The sequence below is a fragment of the Falco rusticolus genome, chromosome 3 (assembly GCF_015220075.1).
Source record: "Falco rusticolus isolate bFalRus1 chromosome 3, bFalRus1.pri, whole genome shotgun sequence".
NCBI classification, from domain to species: Eukaryota; Metazoa; Chordata; class Aves; order Falconiformes; family Falconidae; genus Falco; species Falco rusticolus.
In genome coordinates this window covers 59,888,967-59,909,733 of record NC_051189.1, presented here as the reverse complement: position 1 = coordinate 59,909,733, position 20,767 = coordinate 59,888,967, and the positions used below count along the sequence as shown (strand labels likewise).

Below are 20,767 nucleotides of genomic sequence, written 5' to 3'. Positions count from 1 at the left end.
ATCACATTGTCTGCATCACCATCTGTCCTTCAGCACACTGATCCATCTTACTAATTCTTCTTGAAAGCATCAGGGAATACTGGACACATACAAGCGTGTTGCAATGAACAGGTCATGGAACCCGACTTTGTAGTGTCCCACAATTAATACAAAGAAGCATGCTTGGCTGGCATACCTGGTCCATCGAGCTGGTTGTGAGGAATGTCATGTTAGAGGATTGGATTTTGTTTCTGAACACTAGGGGTTTCCAAATGAATCTGAGTATGCTCTGCAATAGGCTGAAGTGCTACAGGGTTTTTCCAAGGGCCATCATTCTCCTCAGGGCTGGGGTTGTTTTTCCTAAGTTTTTCTGTACCTCTGTGCAATTTATAGCAATGGCCCATACTTGCCAGCTAGATTTTAAAGCAATTTCAAAAGAGATGCTTTCCAGCAGAGGAAGTCTATCCTCATATCTTCAGATCTGAATTTTGACGTGGTTTTGATCTGGCAGTTGACAAGCTGTGAGTCATTCTGTCCAAGCTGGATCTCTTGGATTTAGAGGTTCTCAAAAGATTGACTGATACATTTATATAGATACTTCCCCCATTCCAGATGGCTAGCCCATTAAAAGGATCGTTTTAAGAGCTGAAATACTGTGCAGCCTGCAGCTTCCTTGCATTGGGTTTCCCAGATAGCTTTGGAAGGCTTCAGTATTCAGCAGTTGCTCTGTCTGCTATGCCTCCTTGACACTTCTGGGTGAGAGAAAGATCTGCAGTTTCAGTGGACAGTGCAGCAAGCTGTTGCTGGCTCATTCTCCTTTCTTGCTACTTCATTGCTGTGCTTCCTGTACCCATGAATGTAAGGGGAGTCCCAGCCTGTTCAGACATCAGTGAATGCTCTGGAGAAAAGGGAACCATCCAAACACACGGAAGTGCAGTACTGCCCTTCTCAGGACAAGCGAGAGCTTTGATGGTATAAACCTGTCCACTGGCAGTACCAGTAACAGCCCTAGTAACAGGACACTTGCTTTCAAATCCCCCATCAGTCATTCTAGCATTAGTATCTTCAACATGATGAATTACTTCCCCCTCACAGCAGTCATTCTTCCCGAGAACAGATGCACCATCACCCCTTTTGCAGCAGCGATCCCGGAGCGAATGGCAGGGCATGCCCAGGGCTGCGGAGGAATGCTGTGACAAGACCGAGTACTGCAAGCCCAACATCATCTCTTCTTCATACAGCAGGGTGATTTTAAGGTTCTGCATTTGTGCATATGCATCTTTAAACATTCAATCCACCTCTTTTTATATGTTGGCACGGCACATCTTGCTATTGGCTGGATCAACACCGGATCACACAATGACCACGCTCTGGAGGTAGCTCAGTATTTACAAGAATTAATCTTAAAAGAGGCTTAGTTGAAGGTGCTCAGATGCCAAGAGATATTAAATCAAATGAGATTTTATCATGTATGTAATTATTTATTGAGCTGAGAATCCATACAAGGTAAACAAATGTTTACACTATCATACAGTAAGCATTTCCAGGGCTTAATAAAAATGATTGTCACTCACTGTGCTTCACAAAAAAATTAATTTCAATGAATAAATAATTTGATGAAATCAAAAAGTATTTACAATATAAACAAATGAAAAAGCTTTGGATATATTAATCTGAGCATCCTGTATTTTGCATTTTCTAACCGTATCTCTATCAAGATTCTCTCTCTGAAATGGTACAAAGTAGAAGAAATCACAACTCAACAAAGTTAACATGATTTGGTATATGTCTTTCCATTAGTTCAGATAAGCTACATATGATTCATTTATTATGCACGTGTTAGAATACAAATATAACTAAAATAATATCTTATCAAAATGCCAGACAGCATTCTCCACAGAACAAAAATGTACACTAGGCTGTGACAATAACTGAGAATCACAGGCAACGAAATATAACCAAAAAGTACAAATTCCTTCATAAGAATATAATTGTGCTCTCTTATTTACCAAAGGACTATGCTGCTTCACCACATCAATGGCTATGTACGAATACAGTGTTCAACAACTGCCATGTGGTTTGGTGTACGTTCATATGGGTGTCAAGCAGCGGCATTATTGTGGAAAACGGGCAGTGCAAGCAGTTTTATAAACATCTTTTTGGGCTCTTAAAAAGAGCCAATTATACAAAGCAGTATAAGCATAACACTGAGAAGTCTTCATCTCATTTACACAGATATCATGAAGCAACTTGCTTTGTTTGTGGTGGTGAAAGAAGGATCTGTCTGTGCTGTTTATTCAATCAGCCAGAATTCAAGTATTCCAGAGCCACTTCATAGCAGAATTTGTATTGATCCTGAAAAATCAAAAGAAAACCACGAAGTCGGTTATTGAAGGAACTTAATTAAGGGGATCAATATTTCTCTTCTGTTAAAATTATTTACTTTCAGCTGTTGTCAAAGGGAACCAGTTTGCAAATCCAATTTATATTCAGATAAGAAAATCTTTATATTAACCAGACAATAGACACTACACACAGTCACTTATGGTACTGCTTATATTAGATGCGCATTTAGCTGCTCTAATAGACTTGTAAGAGAAAAATTGACTACACGTAAGCAAATTGACTTGCAGCCCTTCTGTCATCTGTCAAAATGCTCATGTAGCACTTTGCCTGAATAGGAGTTATTGACGTTTCTCCCTGGAAATGTTATCTTAAAATAGACCCAGTGTCTAGTACTTCCCAGGTCGTAACTTTTATTTTAATGTCATTCATATACTTGCAACACTTCAGGGCAAGAGCTGCTTACTGTTCCTTCTCTACATACAGCCCAAACCCACGCTGTGAGATCAGGTCTGAGCTAAATTAATTGGATTAATTCCAATTAATTTTTAGCAATTAATGGTGATGTGTAAGTTAGGCTGTTATCTGGGCTAAGTTTTCAGGTGCCAACTGGTTTTATTTGCAGCTGCTTGGAAACAGGGCCAGTTCCAGGGAAATCCCCTTCCTGTGGCATGCAAACCCAGTCTGCAGCCTTCAGAGCCCAGGGGCTGTGGCTTCGCCCTTTCACATCTTCAGCGGTATAGAGAGGCCAGTGCTCTGATGGCAGTCACTGATGGCCTCACCGCTTTGTGTGGGCACATGTATCCCTCTTCTGTTTTCATTCTTGCTACTCACAATATTGAGCAATGCTACAAACATTTAAATGAAACAAAAAAGCTGAAAGAAATAGTAGGTGCAGGTTCCCTGAATCCAAGGGCTCTGGTTTCTAACAATTCAGTCTGGGAATACTTGCCAGTTTTATGACTATTGCTGCTGCTGAAATGCCTCTTTCTCTTATGCACTTGAATCAAATAATAAAAGATAACTAAGCATGTACTATCACACAGGAACAACAGACTTAACTACCTGAGAGCACTCAGCCTTCACCTTCCCAACATCACAAGCAGGAAGGTTAGAATTACACTTCAGATGTGTTTTATTTTTCATTCAACAAACATTTTAAAGGATTGACTCTTTCGGCCTGTACTTGTGATTTTGGGTCACATTTTAGCTGAAAGGAGAGTCAACCTTAACATGTAAGGACCAAATAATATTGCAACAATCAAAAAGCCATTAACAAGCATGGAGAATTTCTAAGTTCCTTTGTTGAGAGCTGTCACTTCAAAAGAAAGCAAATCCACGGTGGACGTACCACCTAAGTTATGAATGAATTGCATGTAAGGTTTTAAGATCCTGCAGGGTTCCATAAATTGCTTGTGTCTTCTTCAGAATGAGAAAAGAATAAAAAAGAAGAAAGGAAAGAAAGGAGTACTATGTAAATTATTCCTTTTCTGCTTTTATTTTGCATATATGTTTCTAAATAAATGAAAATTATTCTATAACTACATAACAGCTCAAAACATGAGATCAGGCACTCATCCGTTTCCATTTTCCTATGATCATTTTATGCTGATTTACTGATCCATAAGAATAAGCCATTTTTAGCAAACTGAATACCTGTCTTAAAGACTAGACTTCTATTATTTCCCACTGTGTTCACTCATGTGTGTCCCTCATACATTTTTACTATTCACTTGATGGTGGATACTAAAAGTCTCTTTATGTTAGCTAGCTTCATATATATATATATATATATATATATATATATACACACACATATATTTTTTTTTTCCCTAGGACACCTATTGGTAGGTCCAATAACATTTACCACAAAATGCTTTGGGTGGTCTGTAACAGACATTTTGTAATACCATGTGTTACCTTTGTATGATGGCTGAATTTCATAGATTTCCATATCATATGGATGTGGCATTCAGATTTTTACACTTGCAGGAAACCCAAATGTTTCAATGAAATTAAGAGATGAATCTCTAAGTATGGGCCATAAACATTGCCCTTCTTCTTGTCAGAAAGTGCATAACAGGTATTGATAAAGCAGTCTTGAAACTGTTTTTGTGAAATACTGTTATAATTCTGAGCATTTGATCTTTTACCACAGAATTTTACAAATGTAGATGAATATTATTGTTCTCATTTTTCAAATATGGAAACTGAGGCAAAGACACTTTAATATAAGAAGGATCATAAGGGATAAAGTCAGTAACAGCATCAGGAAAAGAACTCGATGTTCCATTTCCCTTTTACCGTGAAACAATCTACACGGAAATTGAAACCTTGCTAACTCAAATATTTGTTCCTACAAGGTAGCAGACCAAGACTGAAGAGATGTGGTTCTAACTCTGCTCTGTCCGTGAATTACATGACAATGGGAAAAATCCTGATTGTCTCCTGCCTTCGTTCCTCTGTAAAACAAGGAAAACAATACTGATCTCCTTCACAAGTGCTTTGAAGTCTCCTAATGGAAAAGCCTTACAAAGCCTCTCAATGCCATCCAGATATTCTCAATACCATCCTCAATTTGCTAAAAGCTATTTTTATATTCTAAAATAATACATTTAGCTTTTGATTAAAAACATTCTCTGCTGAAAAATGGAGACAGCTGCCTGACAAATCTATACCTGGAGAACTGTCACCAGTGGGAATTTATAGAGAACATTTTCTTCAACTGTACATCTTCACACTGGTAATTTTCTTTTTATTTTTATACAATAAATGAATAAGAGATCAGTGAGTTCTGTGGACTTAAGCTCTGGGAGAACAGAGAACAGCAGGCCTGCCAAGTCTCTATCCAAATTATACTATCTGAATGAAGAAGTAGGACATTTTTCTTAATATCTCGGAAATAAAAATGTAAGGTTCTCAGCATGATGATTCTCCTCCTGAGAATATAAACTACAGGAAGAGGAGCCAACTAAGCTGTTCCCACCCACCACTGCAAAAACTTGATAGTTTCTCACTGCTACAACATCCACAGTTGCTGACTCATGGCCCCGTGGTGCTGCTTGTAAACTCCCTCCCTGCTTTGCACAGCTGGCAACATCTGGCTTTTTTCCATGAGCCTGGCCAGAGCAGGGCCTAGGGGAGGGTCTGGGACTGCACAGGTAGGCTAAGTGAGAGCACTGCAATGGAGGATGTGGTGGGAGCTGTTCTTCCATGGGACAGACGAGGTGCAGTGATACATGTGGTGGGGAAGTGGATAACCCTACCCATCCACACATGAGCCTGAAAGCCTCACTCTTCCTTCCTGCTTTCTGCACATTCTGCAGCGTGTTTCACACCCAGATCTCAGTAACTCATCCAAGAGAGGAGGATCTTTCCTAAAATTACAAGAGGCTGGACCAGTTCTGCCAGATGCCTCCTGCCTCACCCTGGGCACTCTGTAGAAATGATGTTGAAACTTCTTTAACCAGAGCTTGCAAAAGTAGCTCAGATTGGTTTAGCATCCCTGAAGCTGCCCAGACACTGCTTCCTTCTGCCTATGATACTAAATCGAATACAGCTGCCTCTACAGCAGGATGTTGTAAAACAGTGTCATTTATAGCCCAGGCTTCAGAATAAGGTACCATGCTACACCCATCTCCAAGTATAGAACTATACACTGGAGTGTAAGAACCTGCTGGTTTAAGCTGTTCTGCAGCTCTTCTGGCATAGCAGCTGGCACTTCAGCAATTCTCCATTTAAAAAAAAGGCTCATAAAACACTCTCTAGGAAAATAATTGCACATGGCCCCTTGTTTCTGAACTTCTTTAATCTTTCTATGAGATACAGCAACCGTAATTAAATGCAATATTCTGGATGTCAAACTGAAATTCATGGCTTTGATAAATATTAGGCGATTAAGCTATTTATAAAATATATAATTTGAAAATCTGGCATTTCATTTTACATAACTATTATTTCTACTATGCAAGGGCTGCACTCCACTTGGCTCAGCCTGCTAGAAAAGGAAATTAATAAGGATGTTCGGCTGAAAGTTTAAAACTCTTAAAAAATTCAAATGAACAGAGACAAAGTCTCCTTGGGAAGAAAGAAGTGTAAAAATACTCTTACAAGTGAAGTGACTTCATTATCCCTTTTGAAAATGACTTGCTTGCTTTGTGAACAACTCCCACTGCAAATCCTGGAAATCTTACTGAGTCTTCTGAGAAAAAGGAACATTCTCTATTTAGTGGTGCAGTTAAAAAGCTCATACCAGAAGGTCCACCATGTTAGGCTTATTATTCCTCAGTGTCTTCACAGCATGGAATACGTCAACAGCCCTCTGATGTCGAAGCATTTCACAAACAATACTGATTGCACAAAATGTCCCACTGCGGCCACCTCCATTCCTACAATAAAAGTGATAAAATGGCTCAGTTACAATTGACTTTATGTTACAAGTTCGTACAGCACCAGAGATGGCTACAAAAGGCATGAGTTCCAGTAGGGAGAAAACACAGAACATTCCTGCCCCCAAAGGCTGCCGAACTCTAAGCAGAACATAATTTTAAATTGGAATTAATGGGCTGAAAGATCTCAAAGCAGCAATTCAGAATTCAGAATTCAGCAGACTGAAAGCCTGGAGGGAACTGAATGGCTGAGTTCTGCACCACCCTTCAGTGAACACTTGAGAAGCACAAAGAGGATGCTAAAATAAGAACAAGGTACTTTTAGATTCTGTTCAATACCCCTTCGTGCCGTAAACACACAAGATTGCAGTGAGCATCAGGCCTGGAAATGTTATAGAGAAAGTGGATCTTTGAGTTCTTTTATTCCAGATCCTGGTGTTTTTCTCCTGGACCCAAAGGCATTTCGGAGGGACAGCAAAAGTGCCCAAAGTCTCATTTGTAGGAGCCCTTCTGGTGGCTGTGCATTTGGCACGGCAGTAGGTGGTGCTGCGATATTCCCTGGCTGATGTGTTCACCCCTGGCAGCAGGCAGAGGGGCCACCTGCCTGGCAATGACTACTTTTAGAAGTGTATGTATTCCCCCTCCACCCACAGTATCGGAGGATGAGAACCCAAAGTGACTTGCTAACAAAGAAAACAGGCACAAACGTTCATATGCATGATCAAAACCAGTATTTAATAATACTTTAGCCCCAGTTATTTTTAATCTTTAAGAGAATATCTTTCTTTCCGGAAACCCTATTATTTCTACAGCTATTCTAATCAGAATCTTTAGGCTGTGCTTCACTGAAAATAATAAACTTTAGTAATTACCAGAGTGCAGACTAGTTAGGTAGCAGGCCTTTCAAACCAGCTTCGCAAATGGTTGATTTTCAAAGGAAGATACAACGTCGCACATCTGTCACATCCAGACAGTATGAATAGAATGCTCTCTGCTGCCAAAACATTGCCTGATATTGTGGGACTCTTTGAGAATTTTAATTAAAATAAAGTAATTTAAAAGGATTATACTAGAGCTTTTTCTTTCTTTACTGCCTGGAAGTGACGCATGTGTGATGTTGTACAACTATTTAATATCATCAGCCACCTCAGAGATAACAGTAATTTGCACTTCAAAAGGGTCTTTTCAGCTAAAGATCTCAAAACATTAATTAATCGCACTGCACAATGCCCCTTTGATGAAAGCATTATTACCCCCATTCTACAGATGGGGAAACTGAAGAGCAATGACTTGTTCAAGGTCAGTGATAGTGGGAATTATTAATTCATTGTTGGATTTTCCTCCATCATTCTAACATTGGGTCCCAACTTTTGGAAGTGTGGTAGCATGTGCTTTTCCCATTAGCGTGCCCCTTCTCTGTCATGGCAGCATCTTTAAACAGATGTTTAGAGGAAGAGGGATACAACTTCAAGCACTGAAGACCCAGTCTTAAAAGATCAGGTACTGCTGAGGTTAAACGGCATGTACAAGTATTAGGCCCTATCAAAAGAAGGATGGTGGCAGAATGGATGAGAGCCTGCATCAGTGGAGCACAAAGGTCACAGGAGGACAAAAATATATACCATTATTACAGAAAGGTAAGGCAATTACAAGATCATCGTAACTGGTCTATCATGTCACGTTTACTTCTGTGCTTTATGTCTGGAAGAGGAATCACCCCTCCAATACTACTCATTTCTACAGTCCTTATCTGTAGAAATAAAAGGTACGTTGTTCTGAAGGTACAGTTTTGATTTACTCTGAATAAATATGCATATTTTCCATTTGCAAAAGTCACTGGACATCTTATATAAAATAGAGTTAACTTGTACCCGTCATCTTTTCACAGGGATCTACCACGGGACAGAGAGGGAAACTTACGAATCTACATAAAAAAATCATACAATTCTTCTTGTATTCAAAGCTTGTAAATGAACAGTTTATTTATCCAGTTCCAGATTAGATAGATGCCTCTTCATCTCTTCACTTCTTCACAAATCTTGTAAAACCTGGCACAAATTTCTGTAATAGTACTCCTTTACTTTCTCTCTTTTTTCAGTACTTACAAGCAATGTACAACTGTGCGTCCCTCTCCCCCGTTATATTCTTCCTGCCACTTCTCTACTTGGCGGATGAGCTTCAAGAAGGAACGTTTAGACACTGGAGTGTCTCTGTACATGGGCCATCCCAGGAACTGGAACTGCTGCACCATCCGATAGCCGTCTTGGGGCTGTGGAGATTCAGACAAGAAGCAGGAAAAAAACCCAGCATTTTTTTGGTACGTAATTTAGACATTTGCATCAGTGAGGAAAGTTGTTCAAGCAGATCACTGCTGACAAGCTACTAATGTAATTTCAACTGCCCTTGAGGAGTTATGACTTTTAATTTCCAACAGAGTTATTAGAACAAGAGGTTTTAAACAAATAGACTAGAATAGAGCAGGATCTCAGCTGCAGGATCAAGCAAATAATTAATATCATAGCTGTAACTTGGTAGCAAAGAGGGAGTTGCAACACAACTTCAATTATCTACCTTTTTTTATATGCTTCAGCATTTTGAAGAATGTTTGTGTGCCTCTGTTGTTTTTTACAAGAAGGGTCAAAACTTCTCAAGATATTTTGAAGCAGGAAACATTAAGAAAAAAAGAAATGAAACCCTCAGATGTTTCCAGCTTATCAAAAATCTAACTACATTTTATTTTGTTGTGTGCTTCTGCAGCAGTCAGAACCCCTCTGGTGAAATGTTACTGAACAGTTGCTTTATGGTGATTTAAAATAAAAAGGGAGCATAGAACAAGTATTAGTGGCAGAAAATTACAGTCCTTTGAAAAGGGCGTAATAAACACACACATGAAAACTTTTTTTGTAGTCTAGGATTTGCCACTTTCACTTCTGTGCAAAGTGAGGGCATTTTAGTGCCACTTTTAAAATGAGCAACGCACAGAAATATTGACATTATGATTTTTTCTCTAGAGTAAGAGGTAATAGAGAGGAGGTAAGATTAACAAGATGAGGGATTGAGACAAAGTGGATGCAGCATTAGATATGTTCTTCAATGGGTTTTGTCTGCTTTATGCCAAAATTTGGAACCTACTGATTTCCTGGCCAGTTTCTTTCAGCTGATGGCCTCTCTTCCCCAAGCACATCAGCCAGCCCCAGCGCCTGCTAAAGCTCACATTAACGCTGCTAGGGATTGTGTTTTTATGTTGCCAGAGTTGCCGTGAATGCAGGGCCTTCTTAGTATTAAAGAAGTATCTTGAAGCTCACAATCTGCTTCCCTGTTCAGGTATTAACATGTTTTTGGGGCCTTTCACTGTCCTGAGAGCTACTACTCCTACAGAGGAATACTGCTTATTCCTAGCTATGGTTCTTTGGTGATTGATTCCAGTCCATTGCAAAGGCTCCCTCCACCTGGATGGGAAGAGACGCCTGGGCTGTGGTGGAATCTTTTTTTCCACTCAGCCTGAAAGACATGCTTTGTTTAGTCTGTCAAATTTATGGAAGCATAAAAGCTGGATATGAGAACGTACTTGTCCCTCTGAAGTGCTTACATGTACTATGAAGTGTGATTAGTGGGTAAAAGCCCGAGACTGGTATTGAAAAACATGCCTAGTATTGGTGCGCAGCTTGCTTTGCATGACACGGGATACAAGTATTCAAGATGGCTAATTTCAAACTGTTGAAAACAGCACTGATTTCAGCATTTCCTGGCTACCATACAATCTGAATACTGCCTTTATTTCATTTGCATTTAACGCACTTGAGATATGCATTAAAATATTTTTTACTTTAATTACACATAGAAGGCTTTTTTTCTCATTGATTATGGTGTGACTCAGTATTGCACCATTGCTTTCAAATAAATAAGCTGAAAAATGAGAATGGTTGTAAGTGAGTTTTACTTTCATTTTTTGTGATTTGAGTAGAGTCATCTACTGAGACAAAATTGTTTTGCAGATAACATCCTTACTCTGGCTGCGTTATAAATTCGGAATATCCGGCTGATTATGTCTTCCTCTAAATCAGCTGACACAAACTCCACCTGAATAGGACCGTGTCGGTGTACTCCATTTTCTGGCCAGTACTGAGGACACAGCTATAGAGGGCCACAAACACAAAAGAACACAGTTAATCGCTTTGAATTTCACGGTGCCTCAATATAAACTTCCATATTTTTCTTGGTGCTACATTTATTACTGAAATTCTCCCACAATATCTTTATAAAATACACAGCACACCACCTTCCATCGGTTTGGAGCACTCCGCTTTTACTTATGTGGAACAAGTTTAAACTTTCACTTTTCACTTAACTGAACACGCAATTGCTCGCTGCTGTACTCGCCATACTCTGGTATTTGGAGTAACACATTTCTGACACTCAACATCAATTCTGCAATATGTTATGACAGGACAGGGGGATGCTGTCAAATATTACCATATCTTGGAGACAGCATGAAGCCTGAAGACCAAAAGCTTGGTATCTCCAGCTGTCCACAAAAGTTGGTAATAATTCAAGCTACATCAGAATGTGTGCTTTATACTATGAAGGGTGCATCAGCTCTCAAAACTTAGGAGTTAACTTTCACATCTGTTTCACCCATGACTGATGATACCAGTTAATACCAGCATTGCTTTAAATTTTCAACAACTGCTCAATTTCATCTTATGAATGCCATCTGAAAATAGCAAAAAATAAAATATGCTTTCTTTAGTGCTCAGAAAACATTACTTCTAGGTATCTAAAGATCACAAAGCAGTATTACCATTATCCTGCACAGTTCTAGTGTCTAATAATATCACAATGGCTTAATCCAGGAACCAATTATCATCTGTGTTAATGCTTTAAAGATTAAATCAACACTTTGCAAGCAGGTTTTTGAAGGTAGACTCTGCTTGTCCATTTTTTTCCCATAAAACTCCTAATGACATTTTCCCAGGGATATTTAGAGCAGTTCAAGCACATAGCTTTTGCAAGCATTCACCAAAATTAAGTACGAAATCATGAAATTTTGTTTGCTTGCAGAAGCATTGATGTCATATTTGGAACCTTATTTTATTCAGTAAAACAGCTGTGGTCTTCATCCTGCTGCATTGCTCTTGGTGATCCAGAGCTGAGCTGACAAATCACATTTACTCCAGATGTTGTTTTGCATTTCTTGTAATGCTTAGTCCTCAACAAAGCCGTTTAGAGATGACTACATCTTAGGAAAACATAATCATTTACTACATCAATTAAAAAGAAAACTGGGTCTGATTTGCAGGAGTTCACTTAAGTTAAAAACAGAAATTTCGAGAAGGAAAATATATTTTCATTTATTTTAACCCCCCAACATGATTCAGTCTGCTGAGCAATTTACTTTCCAAATGTTGTCTAAATCTTACAAAAAATTTTATTATGAAATATGCTAGTGTACAGGATAGCAAAATACAATCCATACAGCTATTGTAAATTTAACATGTGCACAATTCAGTACACATCCTTCAAACACATAGGAATACTACAGATCTTTGAAAAATGCTTAAATGGTAATAAGCAGAGCTGTTGCTGGAGCTGTTTTAGGAAGCCAAGATTTTCAAGCTCCAAAGAAACTAAAAGCATTTAGGTCTGCGCATTTTGCATGCACGTGATGCTAGCGACTCTCTTTAAGTCACAGTCACTGTGAAGGGTTGAATTTCATTTCCCAAAAGAGCATAACAATCCACGTAAATTATAATATCTAAACAGACCTTTAAACACTTCCACACATACATAAATAATAATTATAACAGTAATTATTAATAGATCTGAATGTAATGTGTGTTTTTAATAAGCTCTGCCCTCTCTCCACTTCTGTTTGCTCTAAGGGTTTTGAGATTTATTCCTAATGAAAAGATTGTTACTCACATTAGAGGGAAAAAGTTTAACACATTGCAGAGGCAGGTGCATTAACTGCATATCCCAATAGCTTTTAAATCCTGTGAGGCTAATAAATGCTTGAAATAGCCATGCACTATTGTAAATTCAAAACATAGCCCACAAATTAAAAAAACTCTGTTCAGCAGTCCCTAACAGTCTGACTCCCTTGAGTCTTTTCTTATTCACTCAGAAAATAATCTTAGACTCATGAATAAACGTTTTGTCTTTCATTTCTATTTCTGTCCCTGTAGACAGTTAAGGGCTTGGAATCAGAAATTCCATCTTTAAAATAGTGTGTGGAGTTCCTACACATTCCTTTGAAAGACAAACCAGAAGATTAATATGTTTTAAAACCAAATTCTTTGTGTTAAAAAGAAATGAGGAAATGTTTTTCTAAGTATGTGCTATACTCAACAAAACTAAAAAGATTCTTCATCATATCGACTAAAGACGACATGCATTCTGCTACAAAAAATAACAACTGCTCTTAACCAATAATTAACAAATATTTACGTATCAAGAATCCAGATTACCACCACGTTATTCCAGCAGATGGCTGGTGCAGTTTGTTGGAACCAAGGAAATTGTATCTGTTTAAGGACTTCGAACTGTGCAGTTGCGAGCCAGGCTCTAGGACGTTTAGTGATTAATGCTAGTGATTAAACTGCCAAAGTAGTAGGTAGGGGTTTCCAATTTTCTAAAGAACATGTTCAGCATGCACAACTCTTTTGTAAGGTAATTACCCTCCCTCATACATTTCACTGCCCTGTTTTCTCTTCCGAAAGATGCTTAAGTTTCCAATCTTGTTTAGTTCCTATCTTCTTGCTAACAATGTAATTTTGTGCCAAACATAACACATATTTTCACACTGGGAACACCTATACCCTGGTAAGTAGACCAAGGTCACTGACCTGTTTCAGGCAGGCTAATGAATAATTGTTGGCTTCTCTTTATGACTTTTGGCTATTAGTGTGTTTCAGACTTGAGTCAGAGTTCCACAACCATCAGTTTTGGCTTTTAGCGGCTCTTCTCAAAGCATGTTCTCCTATCAGAACAAATGATGGGCACATGCACTTATGTGTGTGTGCATTAGCATTTTGGTGGCGAACCTGCTACCGGTCTGATTTATTCCTCTTTCTCTATGTGTATCTCCAAGCTATAAATAAATTTTTCAGTGTGTTAGTATTTAATGTTGTTTTATAAAACTAATTATGTCCTAAAGCTTTTCTGAAATGCTGAGGCATTAGCATTCCTATTTTGAGTGGAGCAGTTTTCTGGACTTACTTGTGCAGGATCCACATCGTTCAGCATAACTATTGAAGTGCAGTGATAATCTAGGACCAGTCTCCAGAAATCTTTGACAGTATTTGGTAAGGGATGCTGTGTAACTATAAAAGCTGACGGTTGCTTGTAGCTCTGCAAAGAAATAACAAGATAGTGAGAAGAATGGTATGAGATAAAAATCCATTTAGCAGAATGCCAGTCATAGCCCCAAAACTTCGAGACTGAAAGCATTATTTCTATTTTCTATGTAATTAATACATTGTTTTCAGCTTTTTCCTGAGCTCTTACATGCTTCAAAGTTAATAAACTGTATTTGAGTAGACTATAACTTCTGCAGATATTATACTTCTGAAATGTATTTTATGCCACAGGCACAGAGTAAAATCATCAGAGGTTTTTGCCTCCAATGCAACTGCTACAAAATTTTGAGCAACAGTTTTGTTTTGAGCTCTTAATGGACAGATTAATCTTGGCTGTCTGCACTTAGCTGTTAATTTGAATGATGCCCAGGAAAGGAAATATCTAGTTGTATTTCAGAAATACTGTTGAAATTCTGGTCTATCTGACAGCAGCGAGGCTACCCAGGGGATAAATTTCAGTGCTTTTGGGTTTTTTTTTCAGTAACAGGATATGTCGTTGACTAAACTGTTGGGCAGAACTGTTCCATCATAGATCTCACACTAGTATTTTCACTTATGTCCTCCTGAGTGTTGAAGGCCAGCATAGCCATACTGGGGCAACTGCTGGGAGGGGTTGCCGTTGTCTTCATTAAGGAGGGCAAGGAAGCCTCTGCCTGTCTGTAACTGAAGTATTTGTACCATGACAGAGATGCAATCTGATCAGCTATTTGCATCTTTCTTTCAGAGGCAGTCACTGAAGAGATCACAGAAAATGAATCCAATGTGTTTTGGGTTACAGATGAAGGCATGCAAGACTTCAGTTCTTTGTTTTGGTTTTGGCAAACTGCAATCAGCCAATATTGATGTTGCTGGTATATCAGTCAGCTGCCTTCTACCTTACTGGTCCTGTCTTGCTGGCAGTTGCATGCAGATGAAAGATGCTTGAAGGGCTCTCCATTACCCCCTTAGAAGCTCCAGCAGTTTTTTAGGAAAAAACATTCTCAAACTCATTCTGATGTTGAATAACGAAAATCATCCTTGCTACCCCTTTTGCTTGAAGTGAGCGCTGAAGGCTTACATGAGGTGATCCAACTGCATCTCAATCGAAGAAGTGAAGAGGTTGAAATGCATCATCTCGCCTGCTGGAGACTTGAGTGTTTAGAGAGAGGGACAAGTGTCTGCTCTTGTTTGTCAGTGCAGGGATATTGCAGGTGCCTGGCTAGGGTGCTTCAGCTGGAAAGCAACCCAAATCACCTCCTCCCTCAGAGCCTTTTGCCCAGTCTCGCTTTTGGATACAGCTCATTGTTTCAACAACGAAGAAGGGAAGCATTTTCAAAGCAAGTATTAAGCACTGCTCTTCCTGAGCAGTACATAATTCATACAACAAACCAGCACTGAACTCTCCAGGAAAGAAGACAATGTAATGGCAAGGTTGTAAATTGCAGATCAAGGAAGCTCTATTCTAATACGAAATATCGTTGACCTACTGTGAGTACCTAGAGAAGTCACTTAAACTTTTGTTCTCAGTTTCTCGACACAGATAAACATAAAGATAATACAGCCACTTTTTCATAGGAGTATTTTGAACTTAGGCTTATTTTAGGATAATGCTTTGAAACTTGGAAGGAAAGAAATGCAAAAACTGCTATAATCTGTTATTACTCCAGCTTCACTTTTAAAAAAGGCCATCTACAATGTGTTCATTCTTTGCTAAACTCTGTTTTCTTGTTGTTTATATATTTGACAACCATAATTACTATAGCTCTAAATTGACAAAGATAGTCTATGAATATCTACAGACTGTAAAGGCGGTTTAAGTGTCTTGTTACTAATATTCTATTAGCAGAATTAGAGTTACAATAGATGCATTAGACCACCCCCCCCCACATCCCCCCTGCCCCCACATGAAGAGGAACCATTCATTCAACAAGAAATAAACTGGAAGACTGAACTAATGGCTTGTGTACTATCTTATGCTGACAGACAATTATTTTTTTGGTAAATTACTGTTTAAATTATAAACAAAGAGAAATGAAATATTACTGCAAACCTTATTATTATTAAGTAACTGCCTTAGCGTCTTAATAGGTAACTCTTTTTTCCCTGGGTCAGATGGTTAAAAATTCAAGCACTAGGGAGAAATCCAGACACATTTAATTTATCAAAACTCCCTGACTTGCTCTCTGAGCATGGCTTTGGAACCTTGGCTGTGACATAACATATGTGGGATCCTGAACGTACTTGGAAGTTTAAAGATTTTGTGCCACGTTTTTGGAAAACAAGCTAGAAGGGTTACAGCCATCTTATGCTGACTACTTTCTGGCATTGCTGTTTGGAAGGCTGTTTATTCCCTTTTATTATTAATGATGTAGTGGAGACTTACATCCATCAGTGCAGCATTAATGTAGTTACTGCTCTCCCCATCTATTGTTATGAGGAAAGGCAGGCATCTGTCTGGAGGCAGAACATCCATACAGCGATTCTTTTCATGATTTCGTGGTAAAAGTGCTATGCTGCAGTCTTCTACACGCAGTGTCGGAGTCACCATATTTAAAGTCTTTCAAAAAGAGTAAACAATACAACAGAAAAATTAACACAGCAGTGAAAGCATCCCAAAATATTGAAGAATAGATCAGCTCAGCATTCAGTTTCAGTGGGAATCAACATGCAGAGAAATGAAAACACATCACAGTCAGCAGGGCTTGGAAGCAAAAAAATCCTGGAAGCATACAGATCAGAAAAATAACCTCAAACACAGCTGCAGAGTAACCTGCCTTCTGGAGAAAGGACAGAAGAAGGAGTCTAATGAAGTTCAATAAAGGCAAGTCTAAGGTCCTGCACCAGGGGAGGAATAACCCCAGCACGGGCTGGGGCTGGCCTGCTGGGGGGCAGCTCTGGGAGAAGGGCCTGGCAGTGCTGGGGGACAGCTGCCCATGGGCCAGCAGTGTGCCCTGGGGGCCAAGAAGGCCCATGGGGGCCTGGGGGGCATCGGGAGGAACGTGGCCAGCAGGTGGAGGGAGGTGATCCTGCCCCTCTGCTCTGCCCTGCTGAGGCCGCACCTGGAGCGCTGTGTCCAGTGCTGGGCTCCCCAGTTCAGGAGAGACAGGGAACCACTGGGGAGCGCCCAGCGGAGGGCTGCCAAGGGGATGATGAGGGGACTGGAGCATCTCCCTTGTGAGGAAAGGCTGGGAGAGCTGGGCCTGTTCAGCCTGGAGAAGACCGAGAGGGGATCTTATCAATGCACACAAATATCTTAAGGTTGAGTGTCAAGAGGACGAGCCCAGGCTCTTTTCAGCGGTGCCCAGCGACAGGACAAGGGGCAACGGGCACAAACTGCAGCACAGGCAGCTCCATCTGAATATGAGGAAGAACTTCTTTACCCTGAGGGTGACAGAGCAGTGGCACAGGCTGCCCAGAGAGGCTGTGGAGTCTCCTTCTCTGGAGACATTCAAAACCCGCCTGGACACGATCCTGTGCAACCTGCTGTAGGTGACCCTGCTTTAGCAGGGGGTTGGACCGGGTGATCTCCAGGGGTGCCTTCCAACCCTGACCATTCTGTGATTCTGTGAATCACCATACTTTCTTTGAGTAAAAAGAAGGTTTTGCTACCACCCCATTGCATTCTTTTATGATTTAGCATAATTCAATAGCAATTAGTGACAAGTTATTTTTCCTCTTTTGCCATCTTTCCCTCCCAGGCCTGGTCTAAAATTCACTTAAGCAGAAGTCTTTAGTATAGCTGAACTGTAGAGCTTCTAGGGTAATGCTTGTAACAGCTTACCCTAAATTCCTCTTTGATCTGGCTGGAGTTAGTTTGAGGATCCAGTTTATTCATTTCATAGTAAACAGACCTAACTTGAGAAGCTGGAATAGATGTGTCCCCACAAAGACAGGCTTCCAGGATAGCATCATGGATGAAAACATACTGTTCCTGGTAAAGCAATTAAAACAATTACTGACATAGAAAGCATATGCTATTAGTATTTTGGTAAATAAAAAAATTACAGCTAATACAGTTGCCACTAATTCTTTTTGACTACCAGCACTGAAGCAAGAGCAGAAGAAACAACAGCAGTTCATAAAACTTTATCCCTCTCATTTAGAAATTAATATACACGGATCGACTCAAACCAGTTACAAGTACAAACAGAAATGCAGTTACACTCCATAATAAAACTCAGAAGTTTCTCGTTTCCTCATTCCTCTGCACACTTTGTTAGGTGCTATCACGTAACTGAGCCTCAACAAGATGTACTCTAAAACGAATCCTGCCCAGAGAGGCAACACTCATGATATTCCTTTTTTTGTAAAAAGCATGTTGAACCTTAAGTGCAGCACAACTGTGCATTTGTTTGGGTGGCCGTTCTTCAGGTTTGTGTGTGGATTATTTTATGCACATAATCGAATCCAGTAGATTAACAATACCTCAGTCTGCACCATGTTAACTCTCCGAGATCGAAGCTCTCTCACACAGTTGTATATGTCTACAACACCTTCTCTTTCTGCCATATCTAGCATGATGTCAATAACAATGAAGCATCCAGTTCTGCCAGCACCAGCGCTAAATTAAAAGAAGAATACAGTTAATGTTCAGCAGTGTACTGGGAGATGTAAAGTGTAAGGGTTCATCTCACAGGTACTTGATCATTGGGATGATGACTGAAACTGAGCCTTGCATTCAGGTGTTTGCAGGATTTCAGACTCCATTTTTCCATTCTTGTTTATATTTTAGATATTAAGTTATTGTGGCTAGAACTCCAGTGGCTTCAGCAACCTGTGTGGGGATTACACAGTACAGAAGATGCAAAAGTAGGTCCTGAGTTTAGTGGACAATGTAATGGAGAGATTTCTTTCCTACCTACCTGCAGTGAACAACCAGAGGGCCAGCGTTTGGTGGGCTTTTGGATTTGACCTGCCGTACAAATCCCAGCAGGCCTGTTGCATGGTATGGTACACCGTGGTCTGGCCAGCCAGTGAAGTGAAACTGCCGAATTTCTCGAATCTCATGAGCACCCCTCTATTCAAAAGACAAGAGTTGAAAAAGAAAAACAAGCTGGAATGTGAAAGAATATGGATGAGAGACATCGTAAGAATGTAACTTCAGAAGCCTGAGCCTTGCTGAAAAGCATCAACCCCCTACCAACACAATCTGCCCAGATTGCTGGAGAGCTTTCTCATAGCAGAAGAACAAGTTCAAAGGTTACATATCAACTGGTTTCAAAGCCTTACAACAAAATTGAGTAATTTAGCACCAGATTGGTTAGAAACTTCTAGCGATAACATAGATGCTCATCTCTATATTTAAGCACTAGCCTGGTTTGAAAACTGTGGCCTTAAGATGCATGCCATCATCACAGAACAGGTTAGCAGCAAGGCCATGAACATACAGCACAGATGATTTTTTTTTCCCACTGTTCTCCACAGGAGTTTTGCTGTTGACTTCAGGGAGCTATAGCTTTAGCATAATTTTTCTTATCATTTGTCTCCTTCATTGGTCTGAAAGAAACAGCTGAATACAAGAAACCTTTTTGCACCTCGTATCACAGGGACTGTGTCTGTAGCTCCTCACATGCTCACCTTTGAAGTGATTTGCCACAGTCTACAAAAACATGGATATGGTGAGACAGGTATGAATGAGAAGCTGATTGTGTAAGTAATTTCCCATGTGACTTTCTGGAGCAGTCCGGATATTAGATGTGTGGATGCTAAGTTTGATTTTCTTAGTGCTTCTATTTCCTCTTCCCCCTCTGAAAATATAGCTGCCAGTATTTTATTCTCATTAGAAATCCACAGAGCAGAGGCCATCATAGATATTTCATAAGCAAACAGCAAAATTATGACATATCATGTCTAGGCTGGACTAAATGTCAGCGATATTAATAACTGGTGGTTTATGGCTTTTCTCCTTAAAGATGTATTTTCTGTCTTGAGCTGGTTTGCATATAAAAGGTCTAATTCTCTCTGCACAATGAAGTAATATAAACTTCCTAATTTACAGCTAGTATGCAAGCTAAAAGAGTTTGGGATTTTCAATAGTTGAGAAATTTTGGCTGTGCCAGTGCTACACAACTGGAGTGGGCTTGGTGTATCTTGGGGTCCTGATGCTGTGACAGCTCAGGCTGGGGGTCTGTGGAGACTGGGCATCTGCTCAGAGGAATATCCACACTCATCTCCCTCGGAAACTGCGACAGAAAAAGGCAGGCAAGGGAGAAGATGAAAAGCATATGTGACACTGGTGTAGACTGAGGAGGTCATACTGTTGCAACAGAAACGACCTTATATCCTAAAAAACAATTTTAAAACATATTGAAAACCAGAAAGAGAAAAAGTAATTTGCATTTTAAGACAGTCTAGCAAACACATTCAATTATAATTTGGTCTTTGTACTCTGGGGATTTTAGTGTGTTAGTTAACACATCTTTTTGCTACTGTAAGTAAGGCCTCCAGCTCTGTAAATAGCTGTGTGTAGGTGGGGTATCCATGTCCCAAACACTCTTATATTGCTCATAACAACTGCCCACAATCCCCCAAGAAACAAAGATCCCATACAAAAAAGCAATGCCATGACTATACAAACTGAGGACTGAAACAAGTACCCCACACAAATTCTTCATGCTGTATGTAGCCTTGATTTTCATGTAATCTACAAAAAATTAAGTACAAAATAATGTGCCCAGCTGTTGTGCAGATCAGGATATATCCTGCATATCTTGTGCATTC

The 20,767-nt window shown here is 39.7% G+C and overlaps 1 protein-coding gene across 12 annotated transcripts in view; it reads right to left on the bottom strand.

Moving 5' to 3' along the window:
- Positions 1-1,439: 1,439 nt before the first annotated feature.
- PTPRM (protein tyrosine phosphatase receptor type M) overlaps positions 1,440-20,767 on the bottom strand; it is a 482,524-nt gene continuing 463,196 nt past the window's right edge. For all 12 annotated transcript variants that reach the window (XM_037380694.1, XM_037380695.1, XM_037380697.1 and 9 more), the window contains 9 exons: positions 18,910-19,064; positions 18,473-18,608; positions 17,829-17,978; positions 16,431-16,604; positions 13,929-14,060; positions 10,719-10,844; positions 8,816-8,979; positions 6,575-6,710; positions 1,440-2,334 (listed from right to left, as the gene is read on the bottom strand). In XM_037380694.1, the coding sequence (XP_037236591.1) occupies positions 2,281-2,334; positions 6,575-6,710; positions 8,816-8,979; positions 10,719-10,844; positions 13,929-14,060; positions 16,431-16,604; positions 17,829-17,978; positions 18,473-18,608; positions 18,910-19,064 (1,227 nt within the window). In that variant the 3' untranslated portion in view covers positions 1,440-2,280. The remainder of the gene's footprint in view (positions 2,335-6,574; positions 6,711-8,815; positions 8,980-10,718; positions 10,845-13,928; positions 14,061-16,430; positions 16,605-17,828; positions 17,979-18,472; positions 18,609-18,909; positions 19,065-20,767) is intronic.